The sequence below is a fragment of the Phalacrocorax carbo genome, chromosome Z (genome assembly GCF_963921805.1).
Source record: "Phalacrocorax carbo chromosome Z, bPhaCar2.1, whole genome shotgun sequence".
Classification (NCBI taxonomy): domain Eukaryota; kingdom Metazoa; phylum Chordata; class Aves; order Suliformes; family Phalacrocoracidae; genus Phalacrocorax; species Phalacrocorax carbo.
The window spans coordinates 73,953,130-73,969,450 of NC_087548.1; the positions used below are offsets into that span (position 1 = coordinate 73,953,130).

The following is a 16,321-nucleotide window of genomic DNA, read 5'->3' on the forward strand; positions in this document are numbered from 1 at the left end:
TCTAAATCCAAAACATGGCACAATACCACCTACCAGGAAGAAAATGAACTCTATCCCAGCCAAAACAAGGACAGGCCCATTCATGGTGGCAAATTTAAAACATAACTGATGGCAAATGCAGCTACCACAGCACTTCTTTCACACACAGGAAGGTCAGCTTGACTTCTTTTTTAATTTTCCTTTTTTTTTTTTGCTGTTGCCAAGGCACCAGAATCTTAGATTAATTAAAGCAGTGGGAGAGAGAGCCCACACCTTCATGCTGTAGTTTGCCTTGAAGGGCATAAATGTGAGCTAGTTTGAGGTTTTGGTTGTCCTGATATTGCGGACTCTAATTCAAAGTAGTTCTAGGTACACACTGGATCTTCCACATAACTTCCCATGAATGAATAAAAGTACAAGACTTCATATGCCGGGTCAAAGATCCACGTAACCAAAAATCTGTTCATGTATGTTCAGCAACAAAAACTGAGGAAACAGAAATAATTTAATACAAATAGCCAGTGATAATTGTTTAGATATTCTGTGACGTATGGATTGCATAATTTTTAGCAGACACCAGCAAACCAAAATAAGAATAATATTCATGGTGTACTCTGATTCTGGGACAGATTCACCACTTCATTATGTTGAATGAGTATCCATGTAATCAGTGTCATAAAAGTAATTGCAGTACCATAAAACCAGTTTGATTAAATGGAAAACTAGGCTTTCTTCTCTCATTTAAGAAGTTTGGATATTGAGTTACAAAGACTATTTATGTACTTGTGATTTGCATCAAGGTGTCATTTCATTTAGGCTTTACACATACGGGGGAAAAAAGAGAATTAGAGACTAAAATCATCACAGTAGCAGGATATGAATAGAGCCAGGTTGATGCAGGAGAGAGCAGGATATTGGCTAGCTGATTCCTGCCATATCCCGCAAAAGATAAACCCTTAATCGGATCCTTCATTAGCATCAAGTGTGGAAAAAACAGCTCATGCCAGGGATTACTTAGTATATGTAGTTAGTGGTAGAAATTATGCATTGAAGAAAACACAAAATCCCTCAAATTAATCTTTGAAATACTTGAAGTTTTACTCTCCTCTCTTACACTGGGATAAATGAAGAATAATTCCATTTCAGTGACTTAGATACATTAGTGTATACTCCACTGTAGTGGAGAGGAAATTGAACTTGCCTGCTCTCCCAGGATTTTAAAAGATTTAAATTTTTAAGGCAGAATTTTTTATCCTTGAAATTTGTACTCATACATTCAGAGAAAAAATTGTCATCCTGTGTCACAGAGTAGAACCCTTTGACACAAGATCTCTACCTGTTTTAAGTCCAGGCTGGAGTTTTTATGCCATCATGTGGATTCAATACCAGTTGGCGTAACTTTGCTACTGGCTTTAGTATTTGCAGTTTATAAAAAACCAAAACCAAATAATACGTGTTAAGCATTTGGTGAATCTCTGAAATATACCTTGGTTTTATGTTTACTTTTACAATGTTAAATTATTCTTCCCTGAAGATTAAAAATTAGTCATTATTGTAGGCAGGCAGAGCAGAAGAACTCCTACTGAATTTGAAAGTCTGTCCTTTGATTTTTTGGTGGACTTCCCTGATTTTCCATGTCCATTGTTCAGCTTCAGGCAATGTCTTGACAAATAATTTTGGTGTTAATACATATGCGTTGACTGAAATGTTTCTATGCCTACATTGTGGGTCTTTGTTTCTAGCAATCCTGTATCATATTTCCTTTCTAGTGATTTCTTTTCTATGTGCAACTTAATTTTTTTGATAGATAAAGGAGTAAGAAAGTGTGTTCCATTGTGGCCTAAGAAGTCATTAAGCCCTGTAGTGTTCAAAACCAGAAGAGACATGCTGGGTTTTCTTATATTTTTTCAGTTAGTTTTATACCCTAGGAGAGCATAACTGGAGGGGAAGAGGCAGGGGGCATGGTGGAATAAGCATGTATCATTTCATTCCCATTTCTGATCAGGTTATTGCCCTGTCATTACCACAGACAACAGAATCTGAATGTGAATCGTTGGTGAATATCTACCATCTTATGAAAGTAGGTGGTTGTTGAGGACAACTTCAATGTGAGCTGTCTTTGTGTGCTTAGGGAGTTTGGGGCCTGTGCTTGTTTGAGTTAGCACACTAATCCCTGCTTCCAGATATCCTTTCAGTCCTGTAGCAAAGAGGTAACCCTCTGGTATAACTAAGTATTCTCTATTCTGGTCTCAGGAGGAGAATTACATTAAACAAAAAGCATTTCCTTGATCCTTGCCTTGCTTTTGGCCGGAGAAAAACACGGTTCACATATAGGCAGTAGTTAAATCTTTTGTTGAGAAGATCATACATGCAGATGCACATAATTATCCTCTCTGTTTAAATGCTGATACTGTTAAAATTATTTCCCCATTTTAAAGTTCTTGCCTTTTTTGTCATTCTTGATAGTGCCAGATTGATGCTTATTTACACTGGGGTTCATTCACACACTGTTTTGAGCCTTTTTGTACCATGACATTGTTGGCAAGGGGAGGCAAGCCTCGAAAAAATTGTAAATTGTTTTTACAGGTTAGCACTGGAGAAGGGGATCTCTCCCTGCAGTCAGTTTTTGCAGGTGTAGAGGGCATGTGAGTGAGTGCAGACTGGTGACTAGAATGTAATGAAAATTTGGCACTGCTTGATTCTCAGAAGAGGCCCCAGAGAGACAACTGTATAATCAGTCATGGATGGGGCCATGTGTGCTCCTCAGATGTGCTTGCCCCTCAGGTTCCCTCTTGCCTCTGAATTAATCTTTGTGTGTGGACATGGGCCATGCTGTAGTGCTGTCTGGAGCAGAAAGGGATGGGTCTGCAGTCTAGCTGGGTCAGGTATGGACAAGTCCAGTCTACAGCAGATGGCCAAAACTCTGCTCTTCCACAGCTGATTTTGGATGATTTTAATCTAAACTGTGGACAGGCTAACCTCTATGGCTGTGACGGAAATGCAGAGAGGTGAGCATGCTTATGCTCCATTCTTAAACCATCTCTTGGCATCACAGGATAGACAGTGTGATCTCACACACTTGGAAATAGCTCTATAACCAAGTGTTATCTTGTGGAAGTTTTGAACGTAGCTTGCATGGAGTTTTGTAGCTGAATACATCTAGGGGAGATGTGGGGTCAATGAGCAGTTCAGGGACTCAGACTTGGAGAAAATCCTACATCAAAAGCAAGACAGGCCGTAGTTTGACTTTTTAGAAAGGCAGTGGGAAGCATTTGAATCATATAAAAAGTATCAGGACATTTGAAGAAACTTGTCTTTCCCAACAGAGACATTAATAACCATTGTAATAGTATTATTTACCTCCTGCTGCTTCAGTGGAAAGAGCAAATTTTAAGTGTAATTTCAGAATGAATCATTTTTTTCAAAGCCCTAAGCAAATTACTGGATTTTTTTTAATGCCCACGTCATAGGATGGGTGATTATTTTTATCCCATAGTTCTCCAAACAGAAATATAAAAGAGCTGCTGCTTCTTTATCTAAGGTAATGTTGCAAGAAAGAGAGGTTAGATTGGGTTTTTGTTGTTTTGTTGGTTTTTTTTAATGAAACACTTCTTTTAGATGTCATTTTGTATGCCACACATAGAACAGAAGTTCTTTATACTATCCTGAGCTACAAAGTGAATGTGCTGAGGGGAGGATGAGAGCCTGACTTGCAGTCTGCAAGAGGAAGTGTGGCCACTAGGAAAACCTGTAGACAGTGAAATTAATTAAATGAAAGCTTTTTTGGCTGGGTTTCAGTGTTAATATTATGTAACCTTCTCAAAATATTTCCAGGTATGTTTTTCAGGACAAGTGTCTTTGAGTTCTGCTTCAAGGTGTAATCTGATCAACTGATACTTCACTTTATCAGCACCTGTTGTTTGGTCAGACCCCCTCTTTCTCACATCACCCTGTGAAATAAAGATAATTATGGTGGTTTCCTGAAGAATAGAATACAAGGCAGAGTGAGAGAGGACTCAGACTTACCCAACCAATCTGAAGTTCTCAAGTGAGAGGTGCCTTTTCTTATGCATTTTCCCTGCCTCTAAAGGCACCTTCTGAAGAATGCTCCTGCCATAAGTGACATTGGGTGTATGAGGTAGAGAGAAATAACCTAAAAAAGTTAAGCAACACACCTGAAAAATTGTGCTAGCTGTAAAAGATAGATATCCTGAACTCCTTTCTGTCATGTTTTCTTTTGCTCAACAGCTTGTCCACCAGGAACATACAAGCCTGAAGGTTCACCGGGTGGAATCAGCACTTGCATCTCATGTCCCGATGAGAATCATACTTCTCCACCAGGAAGTACCTCCGTTGAGGACTGTACATGCCGGGAGGGATATCGTGCCTCAGGAAAAACCTGTGAAGGTAAGTGTTTCCATCCAGGAACAGAATTCCCCTGGAATGCACAATGCTGTGCTGGGTCAATTTTGTTATTTCTGTTTGCACTGAGAAGGAGATGTCAAATTCCATGCAAGATTTTCTGTGTCATTCCAAAACAACAAAAGTACCAAGATGCAAGTTGAGTTGGAAATGAAAAAAGTTGTTTTCATTCAGTAGCCTGTTGCACTCCAGCTAGCATCATAACCCTGTTGCGTTTGCTTAATTATTTAGTTGTTCACTGCCCTGAACTGAAGCCCCCTGAAAATGGTTACTTTGTCCAGAATGTCTGCAACAATTACTTTAATGCTGCCTGTGGGATCCGTTGCAAAGCAGGATTTGATCTCGTGGGAAGCAGCATCCGACTTTGTCAGCCAAATGGCCAGTGGTCTGGATCAGAGGCTACTTGCAGAGGTATGGATGTCATGTGTTTGAAGAGTCTTTTTCTCTTGGATTAGTTTGTTCTTAACAATAGTTTTCTCTGCTCATTACATAGTTGGGTGTGCAGATCTGGTCCTGTTAGCTCTTGGGTAGAAGAATGTTCCAGAAGTAAACTCCCAAACCAATCACTCCATTCCCCTCCTTCTTAAAATGGAAGGAGAACATCTACAGTAGAAAATGTAGAGCTATATTTACTAAACAGAAAGCTTTTGGAAGTGAATCTACAGTCTCCTTCCTTAAACCTTTCTCCACTTAATTTCTGTGAATTTTGGATCTACATTATGTAAATACAGCAAGCCTATGAAGTAATCAACTATATAACAAGACTTTGCCACATGGGTGTTTTAGAACATCTACCAGACCCCTGGCATAGACAGGCATTGGCACTGGGAGTTGTTAACCATGGAAAAATTCTATTTGCTTTCTTACAGTTCCTCCTCATGAAAAATAGGAAAGCTTGGGCCTTGAGCATAGTCTTCAGAAGAATTTTGAGTGGATTTTCACTAACGAACAACTGGCAGTATCCCAGGAGTTCACTGTGAGACAATGTCAGCTAGAAAAGAAATAAAGAGAAGGTGTGAAAGGGAGGAGACATGGGAAAGAGCACCCTAAAAACATTCTTTCTAGAGCACTTAAAAGTACACAGGAACACAGTTTTGCTTTGTTAACACTTGTCTCTGCCTGAGGTTGGGTTCTTGATGATTTAGAAGGGGAGCTGCATCCCCCTGTAGCCCTGTCTAATAGGTCTTCCAAGGAGGGCCTGAAAAAACAGGTAGCAACCCTCATCTCCTCAAAGGTCACAGGCTGTAGTTCAACATGTTTAACTTGAGATGGATGCACTTGACAGTATGCTGCACTGGAAGCTAGTAAATAAGTCATCAGCTCCTTCTGTAACTCTTGCCCTGGCGTTGATTTCAGGGAAAGAGGCAGGATAGATCCTCGGAGGCATTAACACTTTATACCCCTACAGCAAACACTGCAGCCCTTAGAGAAAACAGTACGTCATGGTTCTGAAAGGAGGGATCTGAGGCAGAGATCAGTTTCTCAGGATATTCTTATATAGCAGTTCACTTCTGCTTACATTGCAGGACTCTTCTTCAGATAATCCTGGAAAACTTAGTCTTCCTGTATAACTTCCAGTGACAGCAGGCAGGAAGGAGAAGCTTTCAACAGAAAATAAATTGCTGGCCAGTACCATGAGGGTATCCTGAGAAGCTAGACTTAGAGCCATTGACTTTCCAACAGTCAAAACGTACTGAAGATGTACGCTGCTGGGATGTAGACTGGGATACTGAGAAAGAGCACTTGTCTGTCCAAGCTTCTGTCACACAGTAGACTCCAGTGCAAAAAATCTGGGGAAAGCTGCAGTCAGCCACAAAGGATCCTTCACCTTCACTGTCTGTAGCGAAGTGGAAGGTTCTAGTGCTTGGGAAACTTTCTGGAGCATTTAAAAATATTAACCTTTTGGCTGTTAGTGCGTGATCTTCCTTTAATGGGGAATTTGTCTGGAAGATGGGAAGGGAAGAGTCTGCCTGGAGATATTGTCTTGATGTTGAGTTAATATCCTCTGAAGCATTGAAAGGATATATTTTTGATCATCTTGTGCCATTCTCCATCATGCTAAAGACTTCAATTAAAAAAAATTTTTTTAAATCCTACCTCTACATGTGCTGGATCTGCTAGTCTCGATTCACTCAGACTATGAAAGGGAGCAAGATCAAAGGCACAGTTTATAGCTGTCTTGTTAAACCCAGGAGTATTTTATCACATAAATTAGGAAGGGAGGGTGAAGGAAAATCCCTTTGCGCTGCTTTGGATTTTGACATTAAACACTCCTCGGTTGTTCTGCTAGCTAAAATCTGCTGCGCTATTGGAAAGTGATTAATGCAGTCATGTCATGCAATTAACAGTGACCCATGAAAAAAGCCAACTACAAATCATGTATGTAATCCAGAAAAATGTATTAGGAGAAAACCCAAAGCAAGCAGAATATACTGTTATTTTTGTTGTTGTTTTCACTGGCCTTATGGAAATATTTCTCCGTCATGGAAAATGCCTCATTGACAAGAGGATGGTTTTGTGCTTATTGCATGGAACTATAACCAGGATAACACAGGCTCAGTTACAGGTCCCTGCCAGAGCCATACTGGGACACTGAGGAAGCATCAACATTGAAACACTGAGGAGGCAGGAGCACTACAGCTTTGCAGTCCTTCCAGAAGAGGTGGCTAGACTTACCAGGTAGTGGGAGTGCCTTCTCTGTAGGCACATTAACATTGCTGAGAGCCTCCTCAGCGCTCTTAATTCATTCATGCTTCCTCAATAATGCTGTAGAATTTGGTAGCATTTGCCTCCTTTTACCACAGGCTGGGCTTCCATAGAAACCCTAAAAGAAAGCCTATTCTTTTCTGTATAAAGCATGTGTGATTCAGCTGTAAAAATGCCTTTCTCACTCACTCTAGTACAGTTAAGATACAGCATATTAGGAAACTGCTCTGAAGCTCAGAGTGCCTCTCGCAAGATGGAAGTTTCAAGATCGTTTTTATACTCTTGAATGCACTCCCTAGAAGATGCCTGTGTATATGCAAGCACAAGAGGAATAGTACTTTCAGAGAGTAAACATGCGGCAGTGGTAATGCACAGTTATAGTGGGTGCATCTGACTGACTTTTTTTCTTTCTTTCTTTCTGATCCAATATACATAGGTTTTGCTACGGGCTTTTTTTTTCCCACTCAGGTGACACTATAGCTATTTTCAAAAATGATATTATTCAACATATGTTTTTGTAGCTTTGAGGGGCTTGCAATTATTGGCATTTAAACAGCTGGCTTTCATTTGAAGGAGCACTTGGCACCCATTTATTAGTTTGAGGGTGTATAGTGATCTGTTCAGTCCATGTGTCCACTTGTAGTCATGTCCCATCTCATCAGTGTGCAGAGTAGATGACTACTGGGAAAAGGAGTGAAAGTTGCCAGGTTGGCTTATTTTGAAGTGCATCTGGAGAGGAGCTTGTGGTTTGCCTCCTGCCTGGTGGTGGCAAGGATGGGTTGGTTGGTAAAATTGGCATCCCAAACCACAATGGAGTTGTCCAGATCTCTGAAGCCACCCATCACCAGAGGTTGCCCTACTGCCAGCAACGTCAACCAAAGCTGTGGAAACCAATCCAGGGAGAACACAGTTTAGGGAACTGCAGTCACCTTGATTATATTTTTGAGCAGTCACACTGTTTGTTTTTGTGTGTTTTTCTCCCCCTAATAACTATTGAACATACTGAGCAGTATCTGCCAGCTTCAACTGAGAGCAGGATTTTCAACCATATGAGTTTTCCACTGGTTTTGGAAAATCGGTAGCTTGTTATTGAAGAGAGGCATGAAATACTGAAGGGAAAGGTGCACTAGGACCCCAGCAGGCATCTACACATTTGGGCTTGCTATCGCCTGGTTATCATACATGTATCATCATCATGTAGTCACGGCCAGACAGTAGGTGTGTAGAGCTTAGCTGTTTGAGGGCCCCAAAGGCCAGGCAGCATGTATGTAGCTGAGAATCCTGTCCAGAAGGGAGCAAAGGGATAAATGCAGAAGTGTAAGATAGTGGCTGAAGAGGAGGAGAGCTGGAGGCAGTGCAAAGGAATGAGGTCCTAGTAGAAGAGCTTGGGGTTATGGCGCTGAAAGAAAGAACATAAATCCAAGTTTCATGGTTTTAGCTGGGATAGAGTTAATTTTTCTTCACTGTAGCTGCTATAGTGCTGTGTTTTGGACTTTGTATGAAAATAATGTTGATAACACACCAATGTTTTAGTTGTTGCTGAGCAGTGCTTACACTAGTCAAGGACTTTTCCAGCCTCCCACGCTCTGCCAGCTGCACAAGATGCCGGGAGAGGAGGGGGCACAGATAAGAAAGCTGATCCAAACTGGCCAAATGGATATTCCATATCATATGACATCACGCCCAGTATATTAACTGGGGGGAGCTGGCCAGGGCACGCAGCAAATGTGGCTCAGGGACCAACAGCGTTGGTCAGTGGGTGGTGAGCAGTTGCAGCACTTGTGGGTTTTTTTCATTTTTTTTTCCAGGCTTCATTTCTCTCTCTCCTTATTTTCCTTTTTATTATATTATCATTATTATTATCATAATAATTATTATTATCATTACCATAATTACTATTTTATTTTAATTATTAAACTGTTCTTATCTCAACCCACGAGTTTTCTTGCTTTTGCTCTTCTGACTTTCTTCTCCATCCCACAGGGGTGGGGGGAGTGAGCAAGCTGCTGACTGGGGCTAAACCATGACAACAGGCCATACCAGAGCTACTACTTTTTTCTTCTTACTATCATTCAGCTGTTAAGGGATCAGTTTTAATTATAATGTAGCTTTGTGTTAAACTGCAGCATCCGGATTCTGTAACAAAACCCCAAGACAATCTGAGGATCATCCTCCATGCCCCACTTTCCTTTCTGCACACATATCCTGCACAGGACTGCGTTCTCCTTGGCATCATGCTGCTTGCAGTGTTTGTGAGACATGGCAGGAGAAAGGCCACTGTGTTGCCAGAGGCCAGGACTGCCTCCATGTGGAGCCCTACACCTGAAAGGGTCTTCTTTTTCTCAGCAACAGCCTAACTTGTTCCTTTTCATCTCCTGTGGTCCTATTGTCTATGAATGCCTTATCCCTTCTTCTTCTTCTTCTTTCTCTCTCTCCCCCACCATGATGAATATCTGCTGTTCTTATTTGTGGATGGTCACACATATCATTACATTCCAGAGTGCCTGGAAATGTTCCTGAGTAAAGGGACACTGTCATCTGCCCTGTTAATAAGCTCTTAGCCTCTTCCCTGGCATGCACTCAGCCCATACCAGGCTGCCAGTTGGAAATCCTCCGGAGAACTCTCAGGCATGGCTGGGGGATTAGAGACTTCCAAAGACACACACTTTTCCACAGGATTCCATTTGCTGGCAGCTGTCCTGTTTTGAATGCTGATAGATGTTACTTGCAAAGGCCACACACTGTGTGCCAGATGCCTTCAATGGCTGGGAACATTTCTGAGCACGGTTAGTTTGCTAGCCTGGACTTCTGTCAAAACTTAGGTGAGCTTGGAAGTGTGTGCCCAACCTCATGCATGCTATGTAAGACTCTGCTTCAGGAAGAGGAAGGCATCAAGCCTTTGAAAAAAATCAGCACAGCTCCAGCCCTATTCCCTATAGTTGTACAAACTACTGTAACTAATGTACAAGCCAGTACCTGTCATGCACCTGAAAAGCTGGCCAAACTAGTGTAACTCCACTGATTCTCAGTGCTGCAGAGTGTACTGGTATTTTTTATTGTTTTTCCTTTGCAGTTCGAACATGTCCCAAACTTCAGGCTCCTGAAAATGGACACATTAATTGTTCAACGGCTGATATCTCCTATAAGACAGTATGTTTTGTGACCTGCAATGAGGGCTATGAAATAGAAGGAAACGCCAAACTCACCTGCCAGGGGACTTCACAGTGGGACTCAAAGGAGCCAAAGTGTGTGGGTAGGTGTCTGATCACACTCTGTTCATTTCAGAGTCCAGCCTTTTCTGACATGCTGTCACGTGTGAGAAACATTCCCTATTTGAATATCTGGTGATGCTAAGACAGGAGTGAGGATTTGTCTATGGATGTTTTATACAGATCTTAGAAGTTGCGGAGGGGCAAAGGAATTTATAAATGGAGACAGTGGACAGATTATCATTGAAATCCAACACAGACAGCTGATAACTAAAAGGTTGTTGCACCTGGTGAGTGTTAAGCCACTGTCACACAATGTGTTGCAGGAAATATGCAAGTTGCATGTCTGTACTACAGATTAAATGTGAACAACCAGGGTTTTGAGTTACCATCTTAAAGCCAAAGGTGACCTCTAGACAAAGACTAAGGTATGTTAGCCAGGCACCATGAGTGCCGAGTAGAGATGTGGCAGTTGTCACTTTTGCTGAACTCCCAGTATGAAATAAGAGTTTAGGCAAGTTAGGGAGCAAGCACCTCCAAGGCAGGATTCAGAGGATTTACACCAGCTGTGCAGGGATAGGTAAGCATATACTGCTGTTCCAGAAATACAGGATTCAGATTTCGGAAGTACCCATTTAGGACAAGTGATAGCTATTAAATTAACTTAGAAAAGTAAGAGGAAGAAATACAGTTGAAACACTTCCAAGGGTAGACTGCAAAAAAAAAAAAAAAAAGGTGAAAAAGCGCAGAAGCTTAAAGTCCACCAATTCAGAAGCTGATCCAGTGCTGACTAAAGTCAGGGTGAAGTACATGTCACCTGGGTCCAGTAAATATGATGCCATTAGGGTGACTTGGCTTGAACCTGTGGCTATTTTTTACTGTTTTATTCCAGGCTTAAAACTGTGGACTTTGTGTGAGACAAGAATAAATTTCTAATGGTAGCTATGTTCTCTAAAATTATGAAAATAATCCACAAATAACAATTTATCAGGAGAGTATGTTAAGAGATCCTAGTCTTTCTTCTGTTGAAGTTGGTGGAAAAACTTCAATTAACTTCAAAAGGAAGGGACCCTGAAATCCCATTGGAAGATTATAATTGGAAGATTAACTGAATTCATAAGCTGAATTCATCCTTCCTAGCTTAGCATTTTATTAAAATCCAACTCTACTCTGTATCAGAATATTTCTTCACACGATGCAATATTGACCCCATTCCTGGATTACCCATGGCAATAGCTTATTTTTGCTGAGTCTGAGTATTTAGTTATAGAAGTTACCTTTGACTGGTTGTCACGGAGGGAAGAGCGTTAGCTGGAAAATGTTTCTGCTGCTCCTTGTTGTGACTGGTGTTTAGAACAAGCTTGCTGAGATTCTTGTTCAATATAGGTATGTGGAGTTTTATTCATGGACGGATGCAAATCAGAAGACTAATATCATATCCTCCTCAAAAACTACCCTTTTTACTCATTTTCTGAATGTTTGTCTTTATCATGGAGGTATTCTCTGTTTATTTTTAGTCTGAACTGTTATTTATCATCTGCTACATAAAAGATACCAGAAATCCTGCTATATTTGGGCATTTGTAATTGATGATTTATGAATTTCCTATCCGTATGTTAGAAAAATGAAATTTAATTGGGTTCAGTCTCTTACCTTGAAACAGATTTCTTGGACCTTGGGGTACTCTCCTAGCCCTTTTTCTGAATGCTTTTCAGTTTGAGTGCATATTAGTGCAAAGTTTACCGTACTTAAAAGTTAGCCCACTGAGACTGTACTACAACCATCTCTAACTGTAACTGACACTGCACCATAACATAGCCTGGATTGTTCAGTCACTTCTGTGAAGTCTGTTCTCATATGCATCTTTTTCCAAGAGACTAGAAGTTAATGCAGCTTTAGCTATTACATATGTTATAAATTTTTATATTTTTCATGAAAGATACTGTTAGCAATGAGTTACTTTTGAGTAGGTTACATATACTGTAGATGGCTTACAAACAAAATATCTGCTGAAAATGGAAGCTTTCTCATTTGTCCAATTTGAGAAAAAGATTTCCACAGTCATGTTCTTCTCTTTCCTTCCCCATTGACAGAAGATTAATATCCAACATGTTAAAATGAATGAATTTTGTGAGATACTATTCTCCTTGCTTTGTTTAAGGTTTAGTGAAGGTAAAAATACAGATGGCATCTGGGGTGTCAATGCCACCTAGTGTTGAAAGAATTACAACTCCACACTTCTAATTGCAGTTGGCCAGTTCTTCCCCTGAAACATTCTGTTTGCAAAAGGTGTGAAGGAAAGGGGCATGTTTTGCTTGGTAATCTTTCCTTTTGTTACAATATTGAAGTTCCTCTTGATGTTAAGAATTATAATACAGTGTTGTGGTTCATCACAAGCAGTTGCAGGTGAAAACAAATTCTTCTCTCTCCTTAGAAGTACTGTTTTCCTCTCTATTAATTGCCTATCCACATTACTAATATCATGGCTATCACTCTGCTCCTCATGAGGTCCAGACTTCCTGGGTCAGCTCAGTCAAATTCTGGAACTGAGCACAGATAAAAAAAGCTGAACAACACTTACAGTTAGGTTGGGTTTTTTTATGGTAAAAAGCTGCCCTTCTTGGAAGAGATTCCCTCTGGCTAGGTATACCAAAGGTTATCCTGAATGTTTGTCAGATGTGTCAAGATTGTGCTCTATTAGGATTTTGGTAGTACAGTTGGAAGCATCTCAACCAAGACAGCTGTTACTGCTTCCAAAGAGCTGCAGTCTTCTTGGCTTTTCATGCTTACACCTTTCACAGCCCTTCTTCTACTTGTTCCCTGAGTAGTATGCATTTTAATGCTTGTCTTTTTAAACATGTTTTTTCCAATTTCTGGTCTTTCTGCTATTTGTGAGTTACCTTCCTGTGGTAAGCAACCAAAAGTTAGGGTTTGGGGTTTTTTTTTTTCTAACGGAGTTGTTTTTCACATTGCATAGCTAACAGTGTCTGCCTGAAGCAAACAAATGTGCCCATATTTGTGATCTTCGCATCCTGTTGAAATGAAGGACGGTTATTAATTGCTTGGACTTTAAACACAATTTCAGTATTGAGAGTTTAAAGGGCAGGAAATACTTAAAATGCTTAGGCTATTTTTTTTTTTCATGCAGAAGATCCAGTTTTCATTTGCTTGCTGCATATTTTGAGAGAGGAAAGAAAAGGGGTATGAGGTGTTCTGAATGTGAGTTACTTCTGTGTCATTAAACCATGGCTAAGAGATGAACAGACCTTTCCCTTCTGTAGCTGGGTTGGGTTACTCTTTGTGTGCCCTTTGTGTGAAAACCTGTCTGCTTTCTTCACCGAGTAACTAAGGAGTTACAAGTCTTCTTATTTGTTACAAATGATGAAGCATTTTTTCTTGTGTGTTTGTCTATTATCTGTTGTAAAAACACTACTGAAAGTTTGCAAACTGCATTCGTGAGATACCCCTTTTTGCCCTGTTTGTTAATGCCTCCCATGTTTTCAGTAAAAATAACATTTCTTGCCTCTCATGGTAAAAACAACAGCTCAAAACCAAAACAAAGTTGTTGTGACAATTGTTTTTGCACAATGTGGATTTTGGAAGTTTATACTTTGATGCAAATGGTCTTCAGAACTTGTAGTGAATTCTAGTAATAAAATAGTTCAAAACTTCCATTTTAATCCTTTAGCAATGATCAGCACTTTCTGACTTTACGGAGAAGGTCAGCTGCCACTTATGGTCACCCTGAGTCTTTGCATCTGGGTTTGAACACAGTCAAGCCCAGTTTCATTCAGTTTGGAATGTGGTAGGCAAAATCACATGCCATCTCCCTAACCATCAGTGAGCTTATAGGAGGGTGTCCTTTTTCTTCTCATTCTTATTTCAAGAGGCAGTGTAAAAGCTGTAGAAGGCAACAGATACAAGACTACTACCTCCTTCCTGCTGTGAAGGTCTGGTTTCCATAGAAGGCAAGGGAGTGCAGCTAAAAAGCAACCATGAAAGGTGAAGTTGCAAAGGGGGTGGGGCAGGACGGGACGATGGACCCAAAGCAAAAAAAAAAACACCCCAACAGAGAGAAAGATATAGTGGAGCTGCATGAAAAATACCATGTTTCTGTCCCAGTGGAAAGCATGAGCAATAAAATAGAAGACCCAATGTCCTAGATGCTGTTTACTTCAGTCAGCACTGGAGCACAAAGCTTCAGCAGCTCTTACTGTTTTGATGCACCCATACTGCATGCAGACTCTTAAAAATCTGTGTATTTTGATGTCCCTCTGAGTTGCCATATGACTTTATTTGCAGAATTTTTTGAATGTAAACTTCATGTATGTCAGTTAAAAGGCATTTCCTACTGGTCTCTTGCAGAAATGCGTTGTCCCATCCTCCAGAAACCAGCAGGTGTAACAGTTCTCCCTCCCAGATGTGGGCTGGAGCCTGCTGTTTCTGGGACTGTGTGCCAGCTGAGCTGTCCCCAAGGATTCATCTTGTCTGGAGCTGAAGAAGAACTAAGGTGCATTTCATTTGGGAGATGGAGTGCAAACATCCAGGAGGCTCTGTGTAAAGGTAGAGACCAGCACAAAATAATTTCTGTGTACACATGTGCAGGACTGAAGGGAAACATGTAACAAATAACTGAGTGAGGACAGGTTTGAACTGGGGACAGTATGATTCTGTAAGAAGTGTTGCCTCTACCATTATAGCTTGGCTGTCAGATTTACTTGTAGTTTGTAATAAAAATGTGGAGTTTAGAGGTTGCTTGAGTGCCATCTTATAGTGCTCATCATCAACTGTCCCTCCTGGGATCCATCTTATAAGTCTGTTGTTGGGAAGCTGCCTGCTAAAAGGCCTGATGTGCAGGGAAATTCAAAATATCAAAGTAGACGTGAAAGCTCTTAACTTAAAAGATAGTCAAAGTGGAAACCAGACTCCTATAAAACAACAGTGATAATAATACTATTCCTGGTTTAGCACAGGTTTATGTAAGCCCTGTAATCGGAGCAAATCCGTAAATGCTGTGTAAACCCTGGCTGATAGAGGGATGATTCATTTCAGTTGTCTTTGAACCAACTATACCTGTTGACATGCAACAGTGCATAAGAGTTAGGGCCAAAATGGGCTGAGACAAGTGTACAGAGTTTAAAGAAGGGGAAAAGATGGTTACATACATTTGAGTATGGTTCTGCCATGTTTATCCACCTCTTCTAGAAATGTTAGGTTATTTTTACCCTTACGCATATGCATACTGATTTGGAAGGAGTTTGGCTTCAGGTTATAGGAGGATACAAACAAAAGTGCATTTTGCCTGGGAATAAGCAATTTAGCTCGTCATGAACTATTGTGCTCCAAGAACTAATGCTTCCACCCCAAACTGGGGCCCTCACCAGCCACTGAGTGAAAGAACAGAACAGAAAACAGTTATGACAGTCATCATGCCAGGTCACTATAGAAACTGAGGTGGGAACCTTTTTCTCGGTAATGGCCAGGAAGATTTTATCCCTCTCTTTAAACATGTTATTTCCCACCCTGTGATGTACCATGTTGTTTTCTGAATCTTTTGTGTAAACCTGTGCCAAACCACAGGTTTTAATATTTGATGGGATCCCAGCACAAGGCTACAAAGCTGATCTTTGGATCAAGATAAAGCATCATGGCTTGGGTTCAAGCTTTTAGTTATTACCAGTGCATAAAACCCTAAAATAAGAGGCACCAAGAAACTCTGAAGGTTATTCTTCTCTAGTAAAAATGAACAGTTGCATTTCAATTGCTTTCATTCTTGTTACTGTCTCTCTACTTTGCTGCCAACAAATTTGGCAAGTACAAAATAGCCATTTTCTTTCTGACTTACTTACTAGTCTTTTTACAGAATTTCACTTTCAAATGGAATTTGCCCCAGCCTGAGGGCTGTGTTCAGGGGAGTGTGAACTATGACTGGTAGTTATTTAAAAGAGTGCATTTCTGATAAAATTTTCATTACAATGAGTTCAGAGGAAGGCAATATCACTTGT

General features: G+C 40.5%; 1 protein-coding gene across 1 annotated transcript in view; it reads left to right on the forward strand.

Annotated features, from left to right (window-relative positions):
- SVEP1 (sushi, von Willebrand factor type A, EGF and pentraxin domain containing 1) overlaps positions 1-16,321 on the forward strand; it is a 131,095-nt gene that overhangs the window by 39,365 nt on the left and 75,409 nt on the right. The window contains exons 4-7 of the mRNA XM_064439582.1: positions 4,228-4,386; positions 4,633-4,812; positions 10,181-10,360; positions 14,682-14,879. Of these exons, the coding sequence (XP_064295652.1) occupies positions 4,228-4,386; positions 4,633-4,812; positions 10,181-10,360; positions 14,682-14,879 (717 nt within the window). The remainder of the gene's footprint in view (positions 1-4,227; positions 4,387-4,632; positions 4,813-10,180; positions 10,361-14,681; positions 14,880-16,321) is intronic.